At 38.3% G+C, this 18047-nt stretch overlaps 1 protein-coding gene across 1 annotated transcript; it reads left to right on the top strand.

Moving 5' to 3' along the window:
* The first annotated feature begins 7718 nt into the window (after window positions 1-7718).
* LOC137732831 (uncharacterized) lies at window positions 7719-11279 on the top strand. The gene is made up of 8 exons (XM_068472092.1): window positions 7719-7830; window positions 7941-8095; window positions 8193-8363; window positions 9077-9485; window positions 9597-9715; window positions 10660-10764; window positions 10951-10995; window positions 11097-11279. Exons 1-8 carry the CDS (start codon window positions 7719-7721, stop codon window positions 11277-11279), a joined length of 1299 nt encoding a protein of 432 aa, XP_068328193.1.
* The last annotated feature ends 6768 nt before the right edge of the window (window positions 11280-18047 follow it).

The raw sequence follows: 18047 nt of genomic DNA on the forward strand, positions 1-18047 counted from the left end.
TAATTGCTTGACATAGTCATGTCTCAAGCTAATATGTCTAGACTTTCCATTGTATACCTTATTGTATGCTCTAGACAAAGTAGCCTCACTATCACAGTATAAAGAAATGGATGGCATTGGTTGTGGCCACAACTCTATTTCCAATAACAAATTTCTAATCCATTCCGCTTCTTTACCTACTGCTGCTAATGCTATAAATTCAGATTCCATAGTTGAATGTGCTATAAATGTTTGCTTCTTCAAAGCCCAAAATATTGCCTCCTCCGGCAATTGTAAAAATCCACCCTGATGTAGACTTATTATCATTAGCACTTGTTATCCAACTTGCATCTAAATATCCTTCAAGTACTGTTGGAAACTCATAGTAAGTTAAACTCAAGTTTATAGTTCTTTTAAGATAACCAAAAATTCTATTTATTGCTTTCCAATGAGCAGTACTTGGATAACTAGTGTATCTAGAAAGTTTGCTTACTGCAAATACGATATCTGGCCTGGTACAATGCATGACATACATTAAACTTCCGATTACACTAGCATACTCAAGCTGTGCAACGGACCTACCAGAATTATTAAGCAAAGTTTCACTAGGGTCATAAGGGGTATTTGCTTCTTTTATTTGTAGATACTTAAACTTAAGAAACAATGTTTTGTATATAATGTAACTAACACAAAGCGTAACCCCTATTATGCTTGTTTACTTTAATTCCTAAGATAGTATCTACTTCATTCAAGTCCTTCATCTTAAATTTTGAATTTAGATACGCTTTAGTTTTAGATACACCTTTAATGTTTGTACCAAAAATTAGCAAGTCATCGACATATAAACATATAACAACACCATAATCAATTGTGAATTTAGAGTATATGCATTTATTAACACTGTTATGTCTAAATCCATATGCTATAATGACAAAATCAAACTTTTCATGCCATTGTTTTGGTGCTTGCTTCAATCCATATAACGACTTTACTAATTTACAAACTTTCTTTTCATTCCTAGGGAGAACAAACCCTTCTGGTTGTTCCATGTAGACTTCTTCATCCAAATCACCATTTAAAAATATTGTTTTCACATCCATTTGATGCACATGCAAATTATATAAAGATGCCAATGCAAACAATATTCTAATTGATGTGAGCCTAGCTACTGGTGCATATGTATCGAAATAGTCTATTCCCTTTTTCTGCTTAAAACCTTTGGCAGTCAGCCTGACTTTAAATGTCTAAATAGACCTGTCTGTATTGTATTTTCTTCTAAATACCCACTTACAACCTATTGCTTTTGATCCTTGAGGCAAGTCTACTAAAACTCATGTCTGATTAGATATCAATGATTCATATTCATCATCTATAGCCTCTTTCCAAAAGGCTGCATCTCTTAAAGTCATTGCTTCACTTAGACTTTTAGGATCATCCTCAACATTCAACAATATGGGTATTTTTTTAAGAATCTTTGTTCTATTTCCTTCGACTAAAAATACAATAGATTGAGATGAAATAAAATCAGAGCCTAGAGTCTTTTCTTTTCTTACTCTTTGGCTTTTCCTTGGTCCATTAATAGTTTCAGACTGTTTTCTTTTCTCACCTTGAGAATGACTACTAGCCGGATTAGAGAAAAGTGTTTGATCATTCTCTTTCCCAAACATTGAGTAGTTGTTATAGAATTTATTTTCTATAAATTCGACATCTCTAGACTCAACTATTGTATTTGAGTCTAAATTAAGCAACCCATATGCCTTTGAATTTTCTGCATATCCTACAAATATGCTTTTAATTCCTCTTGGACCCAACTTGGATCTCTTAGGGTCTAGTGCCTTGTAAAAGGCTACACAACCCCATACTCTCAAATATGACAAATTTGGTTTTCTTCCTTTCCGAATTTCATATGGTAACCATGTGTCTTCGTAGATGTAATTCTATTGTGTATATGGCATGTAGTAAACAATGCTTCACCCCATAAATATTTTGGAGTATTAGCATTAATCATCATAGAATTAATCATTTCAGTGACTGTCCTATTTTTTATTTCTGCCAAACCATTTTGTTGTGGTGTATAAGGTGTAGTTCTTTGATGTATAACACCATGTTCTTCACAAAAAATATCAAATTCATGTGAAATATATTTACCACCTCTATCACTACGAAGGCACGTAATTTTCCTTCCTTTTTGGTTTTCAACTTCAGCTTTATAGCGCTTAAAACACTCAAAGGCTTCATCTTTATTAGACAATAAATAAACATAAGTGAACTTAGAACAATCATCTATAAATGTGATAAAATATCTATTTCCTCCTCTTGTTAAAACACCATTAAATTCACATGTGTCAGAATGTATTAATTCTAATAAATTTGTATTTCTTTCAGTAGTTGGAAAAGGTTTCGTAGTCATTTTCGCTTGAATACATGTTTCACATTTATCATTATAATCATCATTGCAAGCAATTAAACCAATTGTGGGCATGTATTTTAAAGATCTAAAATTTATATGTGCTAAATGTAAATGCCATAAATGAGAGGGAGATTCAACAATATAAGCAGAAGAATTCACTTTATTATTAATACTTAGTTTGAACATCTCATCACAAGAATACCCCTTCCCAACAAACATTCCATTTTTCGACATTATTAACTTGTCAGACTCTATAACAGTCTTTATACTGTTCTTACATAATAAATTTGCAGACACAAGATTCTTTCTAATTTCTAGAACATGCAGTACATTAAGCAATGTCAATTTCTTCCCAGAAGTAAACTGAAGTTCAACGGTTCCTTTTCCTAGAAATTTGGCGGAATTATGATTCCCCATTAAAACCTCTTGATTGTCCGTTGATGCTTCATATGTCATGAATTGTGCCTTATCATTGCACACATGTATAGTAGCTCCTGAGTTGAGCCACCAATCAGAGGATTTTATTACCGCTGCCATATTCAGTTCAGTAATTATGCCAATATGCATTCTTGATACCATTGCAAGAATGTTATTAATTCCAGAGTTTTCCACCATATTTACGCCATTGGTCTTACTGGCATATTCCTCACTTGCTTTTTTGTGTCTACAATCACAAATGTAATGACCTTTCTTTCCACAATGATAGCAGGCACCATTTGCATTCTTTTGATTGTTGTTGGAATTGGTCTTTTTCAACTTCCCTTTGTCAATTTTGACTTTGAAGTTCTTTTTGTATTTGTTTCCTTCGACAATGTGAACTTTGGAGAAACCTTGATTTGCAACACGATTTCGAGTTTCTTCTTCAATTTGAATACATTTTTCCAAATCCTCCAAACTAATATCTTTCACCATATGTAGAAGTTTCTTTCTATAATTATTCCATGTTTGGGGTAATTTTGCCATAATAGCCCCAACTATCATAGGATCCGGAATAACTATTTTAAGTTCATGAAGCTTTGAAACCAAGGTTCTAAAAGACGTTAGGCGCTAGTCGAGCGGCGAGCTGGGGCCTAGCGCCTAGGAGGCTAGGCGGGGTCTAGGCGGGCGCCTAGGCGGACTAGACAGATTTAACTAAATCCATTATATTTCATGTAAATAAGTGTATGTTTATACTTAAAATATATATAATTTCAACATAAATTATAAAATAGAATGACACATATATTATGAAGTATTGGAACATAATGAAAACATGGGGAACAAGCATATAATGTGTGCTCATTTAAGTATTCGACAAGTCTCTTACAATTTATTGAAAAAAATTAAAATGCAAAATGAAAGTTATCTATTTTCTGCCTAAGTGAGTCGATGCCTAGGCGGGTCTGGACGGGTACCTAGGCGGTTTAGGTGGGCATCTCAGTAGGTTTATGGGCCTTTTCTTAATTTTCAAACGCCTAGGCATTAATTGGGGCGGTGACTAACCGCCTAGCGCCTAGGCGGGGATTTTTAGAACAGTGTTTGAGACCAAGACCAATAATTCATGAACTTGGTCTAGGATGGGTTTGTTATCAAACATAGTGAACTCATAATATTTGAACATTAAAAATTTATCGGTACTTCTTTTCTCTGTTGTGTACATGTGTTCGAGTGCTTCCCATATTTCCTTTGGAGATTGAATGTGTGCATACGTGTCATATCAGTGATCAGATAATGTGCCCTAGATGTGTCCTCGACATACCAATTCATCTTCTTCACGCTTCTTTCGATTGGCAACTATTTTGTCCGAGTCTTCGTCACTTGGTTCACAAATAGGATCCAATTTCGGGTCCAACACATAAATGACATTTAGAACAGTAAGCATGAAACACATCTTATCCTTCCATCGGGTGAAGTTTGATCCATCAAATTTGGCTAGCTTGTAGACATCTTGATTGATAATCTTCAAAGCCACGTTATCAGACTTGCTCTCCATGATGAAAATAACACTTTAAGATTGTTAGAGTAAAATGTAGAAATATAGAGAATAATCCAAATGATGACTTTGAGATACGACTTGAATCGTTTCCTTAAAGTGTTATTTACCCCTACTCGAATGAGTTTGCTAAAGGGTTCTTGGCAAGTCACTTCCAAGATACAACAAAGTATGAAATACTCGATTAGCAAAACCGAATTGTATTCCCTTAGAAATAACTAGATAGAAATTGTATGAATGTGATGGAGAGAAAAGAGAGCAAGGAATGTGGAAACAAATTTCTGAAAATTGTGTAGACAACAAATTTCTAAATGATTCATTTTCTACTAATGTTGCCAATATATATAGAGAGAATTACACCCATTCGACACATCCTTTGATTTGATATGTCTTTTCACCATGGGATACAACACATTTTAGCAATATGTCCAATGGATATATCTGATACAAAACACCTCTTATCCAAAGGATCATGAAACATGTCTTTTCGGCAACAATCAAAAGATGCATGTTCAAATTGAAGAGATGTGCTTTTTGGGTCAATAACCCAATCCTATCCCCTGTCAGTCAAACAGCCGCATACATATATATACTATTTTTAAAATATTCAACACTTTTTCTGCATCATCTTCATGAACATGTGAGGCATGATCGGGTGTGGAGTGTAGAGGGATGTTGTTCATGAAAACTTCTGGATCGACATGCATAACTCTGAATTTAGGACAATCTTTGACAATATTCCAATACTCCCACCAGGTGAATGATTTGTTTTTGCTTTTGGTTTTGGCATTATATCAAGCTTGTGCTTGAAGTTCCTTCAAAATGCGGGAGAAGAAATAATTATAATGAAAATAGGTAACAAATAAATAATACAAACAAATAATTATTATCAAAGTAGCCAACAAATAAATAATACAAACAAATAATTATAATCAAAGTAGGTAACAAATAAATAAGACAAACAAATAAATAATATATTTTTACCTAGTCCGCTAAATTTTCCCCACTTCGAAGATTACCACTAGCTTGTGCCAAGTTGTCTCTCCACGTACTATACGATTGGCTAAGTAATTTCCAACGACTGGACATCGATTCTTTGGTTCTTTTCCCACCCATTTTCTCAAGATAATTGGTATGAATAAGACCCCACATTTCTCGCAATTGCATCTCATTACCCATAAGCAAATCATGAGTAATTTCAACCCAGCTACTACACAACGCAATATCTTCAAGAAGCGTCCAATTCGCACCTGCCTCATTAGTCATTCTGTTGGAAAAAAATTGGATTGAAACTTTGAGAGAAAGATCGGAATGTGATTGGTAGTAGTTGAGCAAATATGAAATTGTGGTGCAAGGTAGAAGATAATGAGAAGGTATTTATAGAAAAGTAAAATCATTTTTTTTTTAATTTTTCAAAATTATTTTTTTTCGGATTTTTAATAATTTTTTACATTTTTCTAAATTTTTTTTTATTCACCTAATTAATCTATACTGTTGGATTAAAACAAATTTGAATTCCAACACTCCAGATTGTGCCACGTGGCACAACGGTAACATTTCTGATTTTTTAATTGTTTTTTTATTTATTTTTAAAGTCGAATAACGTGGACAGTTAATCTCAGATCTAATGGCTGATATTAAATAAGGTTATTTAATTTTTTTTACCGTTGGAAATCCAACGGTCCACAAATTGTAGTCGTTGAAATCCAACGGAGGTGGGGAAGCCACGTGACTCCCCAATAGTAAGAAAACTGAGTGCACCGCAGGCCCTTTTTCTAAATTTCTATGTGCTGACGCGCGCCCATGTGCCAGACAGAAAAAATATAAAAAAGACGGCTTACGTGTCTCTAACTTTAGCTCATGTCAGACTGCCTTCGGACGCTTGGGCCGACACGAATCCACGGGCCTCTTCCTCGGGCCTGCTTGGGCTCGCTCGCTAGCCAACGCTGGGCTTCCTCCCTCGGACAATCAAGCCCTATTTTGCAGCCTGTCCCTCGAGCACGAGCTCCCGCTGGAGCTGCTCTTATGACACGGGCTGCCGCGTGGAGGGGAACCGCCCATTTACAAAGAACATTAAGCATTAGGCCTTAGCCGTTGGGCGCACAAGTATAACACTAAAAAATTAAAAAAAGAACAAAAATTTGTAGGGATGCTCCAATTGGAGGGCTCTTGTATTTTTTGGCTTTGATTTTTTTTAGTAGCCACCAAAAACTCTTAGGGTGCATTTATTGTACTCGACTATCTCAAACTGGACTAACTTTAGGGACTAAGCTAGATTGGCTTGACATGGATTAAGTAGTATAAGGATAATGAAGTACTTTGTGCAGTATCAGACTAAACGACAGATTATTTTCGAGTTAAAATACTTTTTTTTTTGTCTTAATTCATTTGTGTTAATACACACTTTTTGTATTTGATTGTCTTCCCCCCAGTCCCTCTACTCTTCTTCTCTGGTTTGCATCTGCTCTTCACAAGCTCAGATTTTCTTCCACTGATAACCAAACCCATAAACTTTCTCTTCTTTTCATTTGCTTTCTCTTCAACTAAAATCCATATTTCTCTTCTATTAATTTACTTTCTCTTCAGATCAAACCTAGAAAAATCCCAACTTTTTTTTTTTCAATTTGCAGAAGCGCTTAACGGCCTTGAGAAGGACGCGACGGTTGGAGAAGAAAAGCATAATGGCCGTGGGTTGGAGATCTGTGGAAGACGACTGAGGAAGTCGAAGCCTCAGCACGATGATGATGCGAAGCACTGGTCTTAGGCCTGGTTTGGTACTGAGGTGATTCTGAAAAAAGCTGATATCAAAAAAAGCTGGGAGCTGTTTTTGTGTTTGGTAAACATTCAGCTTCAGCTTTTTTTCACAGTTTTGGGTGAAAAAAAGCCAAAAACAAGAAGCTGCAAAACCCAACTTTGAAAAACTGGCTTTTTTTCACATCTATTTTACATAAAAGTTTACCAAACACTATAATACTGCTTTTTTTTTTTTTCAAAAGCACTTTTATAAAAAAGTTTACTAAACACTCTGCTGCTTTATTTCACAACTGCTTATTCTCACAGCACAGCAGAAGCAGTTTTTTTTCAAAGCACAACAATACCAAACCAGCCCTTAGCAATCCCATCTTTTTTGCCCGGCCTCGCTAAGCCGAGCTAGTGAAGAGTTTAGTCGGAACGAGTCCGAGCTAGTCCCATTAAACTCAGTCCTAACTTGCACCAAACACGGATTAATATTCTTAGCTAAGCTAGTCTAGTTTAGTGAGGCTTAGTGAGTGAAAACAAACACGCCCTTAAACCCAGAACCCCAAAACCCTCCGGCGGCCACGAAAGGGGTTGCCCAGCCGTTGCAGAGAGACAGAGATGCTTAGGGGCGGCAAGAGCTACGTGTCAGCACGTCCGGCCTTCTCCACCGACGCCAAGCGCCTCCTTGTCTGCACAGGCACCGCCGTCTGCATCTTTAGCACCTCCGCTGGTTTGCGGGTTTTCCAACTTTACCCTCCTGTTCCTACTCAATTTACACTCCCATACCCCCTCCTGCCTGACAATATTCGATTTTTTTGTTTATTTCTTTCTTGTGATTAGATATCGTCCTTGGAGGGTCACAATGCGTTGGTCACCTCCGTCTTAGTAGTTCCCGGCAACAAAGCTCTGAGCTGATGAAGACCATTCGCTATTGGGACTTTGCAGTCCCTGAGTTGATGAAGACCATTGATATTAAAATGCCCCTTTTCTCTATGGTAGATAGCTTTGCTGTTTTATTCTAGTTTCTTTAATTTTGTGTTTGGAGCGGAGAAATTTTTTGACGGCGTGACGCTATTTGGTTTTGATTTTCAGGTTGTTCCGTCTACAATGGGCCAACCTGTGAAAGGAACACAAGAAAATGATTCTAATGCAGCTCACGTTTTTGCTTATTTGTCTGTTGAAAATACACCAAAGCCATTGCATGGACAGATTCGGAAGTGTAATTTGACTGAATCTCGTTTGGCTGGAGGTGCTCTCTCAGAGGTAGAGCAGTAGCGAACTAGAAGTTATTTGACTCTAGATTTTTTTTCCTATACATTATTATGTGATATTCGTGAGGTTTACTTCCGGTATGCGTGGAAATGAATTTATGAAGGGAACAAAAGAGAAGTGCTTTGATATGATTTATTGCATAAAAAGTTACATTTACGTGTTTAGTGCTTCTCTTATAGGTTGATAGGTATGTGTTATCATGTGTTGTTATGTATTGCCTGCCAATGTAGTAATGTTCTCATACCCTATTTGATGCTGGTGTATTGTTACTTATGATCAGAACTTGAAGGATTAACAGTTGAAGTCCATAACATTGATGCAAACACATGTCTGTATGAATTTTTCTATAATATACTGATTAAGAGCTAATATTTTTTGTGATCAATTTCCTTTATATTATCCAAGACCAAAAGAATTATTTAATTCCCTCTCAGGAATTCATATTAACTTTTTTGAGATGAAACTTCCTCTAAGAGATACATGAAGATAATTCCATTCATTCTTGAGTTCTTTATCAGTATCCAGAAATAGTGTAGGAATAGCTTTTACTTAACTACATTAAATTTGTTGGACATCTGAATCTATATGAAAGGAATTGGAACCCCCCACCCACCCCGTGGTAACTTGTTATTTAATTCCAATATTTTTTCTCGTATTGCAATTTAAGGGGCATGAAAAACTGACAATGGGTTTGAATTTGACAGACTCAAAAACCAGAGGCTATAACTATCAGTCCCTCAGGAAAATTCTTTGGCATCCGGAACAAGCGGAAGCTTCATATATGGAGAGTCCCTGCTAAAGACTCGAAACTCATGATTGCTAAGAATTTTACTCTGCATCATACAAGAAACTTTAACGTTCTTGCATTTCATCCAACTCAGACAATTGTTGCCGCGGGTGATACAAGCGGGAGAATTCTAATCTGGACAGGATTTGGTAAAGGTACATTTTCTGATGGTGACAAAAGAATGAATGAAAGATCAATGAATAATGAGGATGAAAGGGATGGAGTTAGGGGAGATGACGATGCTGATGCTTCCTCCACATGGCATTGGCATGGTACTGGCATAAGTGTTCTTTCTTTCTCTTCTGACGGTGCCTATTTATATTCAGGTATGTGGATTTTGAGCGAATTCAGGTGAAACTCGCCCTGGATTATGCCTTGTTTTGTCATGGATTTCTTACTTTAAAGTGACATATTTATGACACTTCTATCTTATCCAGGTGGAATGGAAGGAGTTTTTGTGGTCTGGCAGCTAGACACAGGGAAAAAGAAGTTCTTGCGCAGAATTGTATCTCCTCTTCTATATTTGACTGATTCTCCAGACCCTTCACTTTCTTCTGTAAGAAAACATCCAATTTATTGGGATGGAGTATCGTAGCATAGTAATGCATTCTCTGTGATAAAGAACTAATGTATTCCACTGTTCACTGATATATGGATTGTAGATTTCTTGCGCAGATAATCAAATTCATATACTAAAAATGCCCTACATGGAAATCTTGGAAGTCTATTTCAGGGATCAAGGTATTTGAAAATTCTCAGTTTTTTTTTTATAGAATACATAAGAGGCTTCTTTTCAAGGCCATGCTATTGTGTGTTATTGACTATTGTGGTAATAATGATTAGAAGACAGGTTATGTTCTCTTATAGGAACCACAGATTAGTAGGTTACATTATTGACAGTGCACATCATTAGGTAGTCACACGTAAGTTGCATATAGAATGCTACTAAGAATAAGAAAACCTTGTGAAGTAGTCCTCAATTTTGGAGGCAAACAACATGCAAATAAATCAGAGTCAAGTTTCCTCTAAAACAAATCAGAGTAGACTGTACCTTTTGTTGTGAGCCAAGTGATGAAATCCTACTCATTATTTTCTCTTTAAGAACCTTTGGAATTGGTAACAAGATTTTGGGCCCTGTGGTTTGTTGCATAAGCATGCAAAAACGACATCATTAAGTCACCATACCTTTGCCGGGAGTGAATATCCATGATGAAATTTCTTCTTATAATCACGTTGTGACGGGCCTTAAATTTCTTTAACCTTGGATGCAGGGTGAATGCAAATTTGTGCATATGTGAGATAAAGTGAGCTCGCGTTTTTAAGCTACTTTTTTTCTTTCTTTCATGAATGTACCAGGATACATGCTCAGTTTGATAGATTCCTTCAGATTCCTTCACCTTTGTGTACTATACGTCTTTGTTGTTTCAGCAGCTTTTTGTGAGGAATAAAATAGTTTACGCTTCTAAATAGCTATCTCTACTTTTCAGCTTCCTTATTCAGGTCCAGAGATATACGATGGAATATGCAGCAAGTTTGGTTGCCTTGCGTACAGAGAATTATCGCATCCAGTTCTACAGCTTGTTTGATGACCGTGAAATGTCTGAGGTGAAGATGTTTGTTGTTTACTTGATATTTCAATGGATAATCAGATGTTGAATTTTCTACGGCGAGCGTTGTTTTTTGAGAGAGAGAGAGGGGGAGAGAGAGAGAGAGAGAGAGAGAGAGAGAGAGAGAGAGAGATTATAAGTTATGGTATGTAAGTGAAATTTTTCTAACTTGGACATTTTGCAGGTTCAAATCTGTGAGAGAAATCATCAACCAGGAGATGAAGTCACAGTAAGTTGCTCATTTTAGTTTCAAGCTTGAGATTTTTTGTTTTCGTTCTTCTAAAACACATGACCATAATTTGACCATATCTTGGGTTATTGCGGTCACAGGTAATAGTGACTTTGGTGTCTCTATCTGGAAATGGCTCTATGATGAGCACAGTTGAAGTTAAGCTTCCTGAAGAGGGGTTAGGTGGTCTTGTTTGTCTTAAATTTTGGGCATCAGGGTCACAGAATAAAAGTTTCAGCCTGTCCACTGTTGTTTATGAACCTCACAGGTATGGACCTGACTGATCTGTTGTGGATTTTGATGTCTATATGTTGTTAGTGTAAAGAGAAAAATGGAAGAAGAAGAAATAACTCAGAGAATGTCAAATGACTGCTCTTCTCTCTGCAAGTCACAGAGGAACCTTTTCATTTCTTGTAAAAGTATATTTTTCACCCAGCACACACCATCGTGCAAAAGGGAATAATTCTGTTAACAAGGCTTAGCTGGATCTTTTCTTCTAGAATAAAAGATCACAGCCATTCATCTAGCAATAGCTAGGATCATCACACATGGCACTCATGGCCTTACATATTTTGATCTCACACTTGGCAATTTCTAAGCACAAGTGAATACACAATTAAAACAAAGTTATTCTCAAATACTAATCAGCTCATGGCTTACAGTTCAACACTCCCCTTTAAGCTTTGAGCTGATTTGACTCCAATCAAGCCTCTGAGATAGCTGAATCGATCCTCTGCCAATGGTTTTGTGAAGATATCGGCTAACTGGTCTTTTGTAGGACAGTAGACTAGATCAATGATTCCTTCTTGCAGAGCATCTTTGATAAAATGGTATCTTCGATCAATATGCTTAGTCTTCTGATGGAATACTGGATTCTTTGTGATAGCAATTACAGATGTGTTGTCACACTGTAATGGAGTAGCTTCAGTTTGAAGTTCTCCAAAGTCTTCCAGTACAAACCTCAGCCAGATTGCTTGTGCAGTCGCCTCTGAAGCACTGATATATTCTGCCTCAGCAGTTGAAAGTGCTACACATGTTTGTTTAACTGATGCCCAAGAGAAAATCCCACTGCCAAAAGAGAAGGCATATCCTGAAGTGCTCTTACTGTCATCCACTGATCCTCCCCAGTCACTATCACAGAAACCAATCACCATACAATTTGTACCTTTCACATACTCCAGACCATAGTCTAAGGTTCCTTTAATGTATCTGAGTACCCTTTTTGCAGTTCCATAGTGTTTGTTTGTGGGAGAATGCATGAACCTGGCAAGTAGACTTGCTGCATACATTATGTCTGGTCTTGTAGCTGTAAGATACAGTAAGCTCCCCACAATCTTTCTGTACTGTTCTTCATTTGCTGGACCACTTCCATCATCCTTACTGGGTTTTTCAACTGAAATCAATGGTGTAGACACAGGCTTGCATTCATTCAACCCAAATTTATTCAGCAAAGATGAGGCATACTTCTTTTGATGAATGAATATGCTGGAATTAGTTTGAATGACTCCCATTCCTAGAAAATGATGGAGTAGACCCAGATCAGTCATCTCATATTTCATCATCATATCCTCTTTGAATTCTGCCAACAGTTCATTGCTACTACCTGTGTAGACAATATCATCTACATAGATAGACACAATTATGATATCCTTGTCTCCCCTTGACTTGATATATAATGTTGGTTCACTGAGACTCCTCTGAAAACCACACTGGGAGAAATATGCATCAATTTCTCCATACCAGGCTCGAGGTGCCTGTTTCAGTCCATAAAGGGCTTTATGAAGCTTATACACTTTATCTTCCTTGCCTTGCACTGTGAATCCTTCTGGTTGGTCTACATATACTTCTTCCTGCAGTACACCATTCAGGAAAGCCGATTTGACATCAAGTTGGTACAATCTCCAGCTCTTTTGGGCAGCTAATGCAATAAGGGTTCTGATAGTGTCCAGTCTAGCCACTGGAGCATAGGTTTCGTTATAGTCGAAACCAGGTTTCTGAGCATAACCTTTGGCAACCAACCTTGCCTTATTTTTCAAGACTGTGCCATCCAGATTCAATTTCGTGTTATAGACCCATTTAACCCCAATGACAGGCTGCATTGTTGGTCTATCTACCAATTCCCATGTACCATTCTTCTCAATCATATTCAACTCATCCTGCATTGCTTTTAACCATGATTCATCTTGAGCTGCTTCTGCTTATCTTTCAGGCTCCATAACACACAGATTACATTGAGCAAAAATATCATCAAGATTTCTCCATTTCAGAGGTGTGTGGTCATAAGTCTCTGACAGTGGTGCAGTTTCAGGAGTGCAACTTACTTGTTCTTGTGTATGAGAAGAAGAACTAGGACTGAGTGAACTTCCTTCAATCACACTCATCTCATATGGATTCACACTGTAAACACGGAAAATTCCTGAAACAAGAGACAAGAATACGTGTACAAAATATATTTTTTGTTTGTATTGATTTTGGGGTTACAATCTCTTTGTAATTTGATCTTCTGATTCTATCTTCGTAGGGTGTAGGTTTGTGGATGAGCTGTTGATCCAAAGGGCCGTCGGGGCTTGATCTAGGGATGAACAGTTGATGAACGGATCTTCAAGGGCTTTTGGGCTTGATCTTGAAGGTTGATGGATGAGCGGATCTTCAAGGGCTTTTGGGCCTAATCTTGAAGACTGATTGGATATGTGGATTTGTTGAGGTTGTTGATCCAAAGGGCCGTTGGGGCTTGATCTTAGGATGAACGGATGATGAACGATGAACACTTCTCTTCAAGGGCTGTCGGGGCTTGATCTTGAAGACTGAACAGATGTCTTGAGGTTGTTGATGGATGAGCGGATCTTCAAGGGCTTTTGGGCCTAATCTTGAAGACTGGGTGTCTAGATTTCTTCAAGGGGGCGTTGGGGCTTGATCTTGAAGGTTGATGGATGAACGGATCTTCAAGGGCTTTTGGGCCTAATCTTGAAGACTGAGTGTATGTGTGGATTTGTTGAGGTTGTTGATCCAAAGGGCCGTTGGGGCTTGATCTTAGGATGAATGGATGATGAACGATGAACACTTTCCTCAAGGGCCGTCGGGGCTTGATCTTGAGTTGGTGGAAGTTCTTCAAGGGCCGTTGGGGCTTGATCTTGAAGGAGGATTTGACGAAGAACGAAGAGAGCTTTCTTGATCCTTCGGGATTTGCTTGAGAGCTTTAGAGTTTCAAGGCTTCTTCCTTTCTTTTTTTCTTCCTTCCTTCCTTTCTTCCTCCCCCCCAAAATGAATGCCTTGGCTTCCTATTTATAGAATTCCAAAACTTGATTTTTGGATTTAAATAATCAGATGAAATAAATCATTTCTGCCAGGTAATGACACGTGTCCTATTTGATGACCTTTCCAATTTATTTCGATTTTTCGTTGAGTCACACGCTACATGTAAAATTTATGTGACACGTGAGCGTTGAAATTTTAATTATTGGTTAACATTCATTTCACCGAAATTTCGATGTCTACAAATGCCCCCACTTCAAGGCGCGTCGTTGACATGTGCTTGTCACGTGTAGAAGATGCGTTTTGAAGTCCCTTAATGTAGATGTCAACCCAAGGGCCGTCGAGGCTTGATCTTGAATTGAGCTGGAAATTTCTTCAAGGGCCATCGAGGCTTGATCTTGAGTTCGACTGGAAGATTTTCTGGTTTCCTCCAATCGTTGATTTTCCACAAGCTTAATCTTGAACTGGGCTGGAAGATTTTTTTGGTCTCCTCCGCTCGTTGATTTTCCTTTGTGCTACTCTTGAACTGGGCAGCAGGATTCTTTTGGTCTCCCCCCGAAGGTCTACGAGCGGTTTCAGGATATGGCAGGCAAGTACGAGGTGGAGGTGCTGACCTGTTTCTTTGTTCAATCTTTCCAATTCGTATTGAATACGAATCGGAAAGATTGAAGTTTCCTTGTCCCTTCTCTGGCAGTGTATCAACCGTTGAAGATGACTACTCGAGAGCAATACTAGGTAAGCAATCAGGAATAGATTCCAGGTAGTCGGTTCCAGATCGGAAGACTGACTCCAAGTGCCGGCTGATTGCTTCTTTCACTTTGCCATGCGAGTAAAAACAAGGACAAAGGAAAAGACAGGGAAAAAGCATGATATGAGATACCTTTGCTTTCGAAGAAGCAGCGAATGAATCAACACATATATTTGTTGTGCTTGTCTCCACATGCTTCGATGTATCATTTTCACTTGCCTTACTTGCTCCCCTTTGCAGAAGTGGTATTTCCTTATGCAGGTTTAGCATCTTCTCTTGTAGTATTTGTCCTCCGATGCAGGAGTTGAATGCAACATTTGCATTTAAATGGTGCTTCACTTCTTGGTGGCAACTGGTTTGAGTGGAGGTTTCGACATATTGCTTTCTCTGTCCTTGTCTTGGCAGGTGAGAACAAGGGCAAAGGAAAAGATAGGGAAAAAACATGATATGAGATACCTTTGCTTTCGCCCTTGATGATATGAGATACCTTTGCTTTTGAAGAAGCGGTGAATGAATCAGCACATGCTTCAATCTATCGTTTCCTCCTGGGTCATCTGTACTCCAGGCATCTGGTATCTTCAAAGGTTGAATAGGTTTTCTTAAAGGAAGAAGAAGAATTGTGTATTTCGAGAGGCTTTGCTGGGAGTGCGCCCTCAGAGGTGAGGAAGAGTTGGGCATTTTCTTCAGGTCTGCCTTGCCATAAGAGACGAAAGTCGACACATATAGGGATTTCTTAATAGCAAGTGGTGGTACCGTTCTTTTACCCTTGTCGACAAACGTCTCTTCGATATCTGAACGACGCCTCTTCGATTTCTGAACGACGCCTCTTCGATTTCTGAACGAGCGCCACTTTTGACAAAGCTGCACGCGTTTTCTGAAAAGCAGAGAAAGCGTCGCCGAACTTTGCGCTTGTCGGCTAAAGACGTGTAGTTGCGCTGATGGCCTCCACGTGTTCTCGACTTTGTCAGATATCTTTTGACAAAGTTGAACGCATTTTCTGAAAAGCCGCGAACGCGTCGCCGAACTTCACGCAGGAAAATCCGGATTTTTGAATCGGTGGTCGTGTCGCTTGGCTTTTTACAGAGGTATCGATCACTCCAACATACACACTCTGAAAATTGCCCATTCTAAATCGTCTCCGGCCTTTTGAGAATTATCTTCATCCACCCATTCTCTCTGAACACCTTTTGAAAAAAAAATGACTAACTCATCGAACCTTTGCTTAGATTTGAGTCTCAGCAGCGATCCGGTTGCACCCGGTCAAGGTAATGTATGGCGCCCTTCTTTTTTATCTTCTACCGGTCCTCTTACAGGTGAAGACTCCGTGATGCAGGACGCCACAACAGCTACAATAGTAGCTAGGAACCTCCTCACTCCAAAAGATAGTAGGCTGCTGTCAGGACGGTCCGATGAGTTGGCCGTTCAAGAGTCCCTCGCTCTCAGCGTTCAGTGTGCAGGCTCTGTGTCCAACATGGGCCAACGCCTACTTGCTCGCTCCCGTCAGGTTGAATCGTTGATGGCAGAGGTGGAAAGTCTCAAGCAAGAGATCAAGCAGCTGAAGTATGAGAATAGAAGTTTGCACGTGCTTGCAAACAACTATTCGACGGGCATGAAGAGGAAGCTTGATGAGCTACAAGAGTCTGAAGGTCAGATTCAAAGTGACCGTCAAAGGTTTTCGTCTTTCCTCCAGAGGCACATTTTTCCTGGGTCTTCCAGTGTTTGGCCAAGTATTGAGGCCTCGAATGCTCTATCTTCGATGCCTCCCGCTCTGATGCCTTCCGCTCCGAGAGTTTTGCCAAGTAATGGGGCTTCACGTGAACATCCTTTGTGAAAGCTCCATCTTTTTTTTTTTTTTTTTTTTTTTTTTTTTTTTTTTTTTTTGTACACACTTGTAATTTCTTGGAGATTAATGGACATGTTTTATTTTATTCAGTGTATTGTGCTAAATACAAATAAAACATATACATCACTAAGATTTTTTTTTTTTTATTTATTTTTTTTATTTTTTTATTTCCCGGTGGCGTTGATCCACCAAAGTTTTTTTTTTTTTTTTTTTTTTTTTTTTCTTCAAAAGTGGCCAACTTGGCTATGCTTTCAGCTAGACCACAACTTGCAAATGCTTTTGGCTATATAAAAAATTATAAAGGAAGAAAAGGAGAAACATTTTCCTTGTTTTGGGGAGGAAAAAACAGGAAATTTTTTTTTTTTTTTTTTCTTTTTTTTTTTTTTTTTTTTTTTTCAACATCCGTTGGGAGCTAGACCACAACTTGCAAATGCTTTTGGCTATAAAAAATTATAAAGGAAGAAAAGGAGAAACATTTTCCTTGTTTTGGGGAGGAAAAACAGGAATTTTTTTTTTTTTTTTTTTTCTTTTTTTTTCTTCAACATCCGTTGGGAGCTAGACCACAACTTGCAAATGCTTTTGGCTATAAAAAATTATAAAGGAAGAAAATGAGAAACATTTTCCTTGTTTTGGGGAGGAAAAACAGGAATTTTTTTTTTTTTTTTTTTTTTTTTTTTTTTTTTTTTTTTTTTTTGTTTTTTTTTCTTTATATAGCCATCTGCAAGGCTGAGTTCGTGGGTGAAAACCCAGGCCGAGTCCGAGAGAAGACGGAGGAGATCTTTGGGTGTGAGTTGACAAACTTTGATTTTGTCAATCACATTCAAAGGCAGCAGCAGAGGCAAGCAGATGTGAGTTGACAAACTTTGTTTTTGTTAATCACATTCACAGGCAGCAGCCATGGCGGAAGTGCAGAAGCAGCCAGAGCTTGAAGTAGTGCAAAGCGTCGAGCTTCACGATCGGCTAGTCGTTTGACAGCGGTCAATGAAGTTCTTCGCCGATTTTGACCACGGTGGCCAAAGTGAAGCTGAGGGACTTGCAGGCGAGGAGCTGCATGGATGGAGATAGAGGCCATGTCTTCCGCCACTTTCTCTTAACCTCTCTTACTGACTTCATGTTCTTTTGTTGCAGAAAAAGGGGAGCAGAGCTCTTGGATTTGATTGGAAATTCACAGGGTGGTTTAGACCATGGCGGAAGTGCAGAAGCAGCCAA

Source organism: Pyrus communis, chromosome 4 (genome assembly GCF_963583255.1).
Source record: "Pyrus communis chromosome 4, drPyrComm1.1, whole genome shotgun sequence".
Taxonomy (NCBI): domain Eukaryota; kingdom Viridiplantae; phylum Streptophyta; class Magnoliopsida; order Rosales; family Rosaceae; genus Pyrus; species Pyrus communis.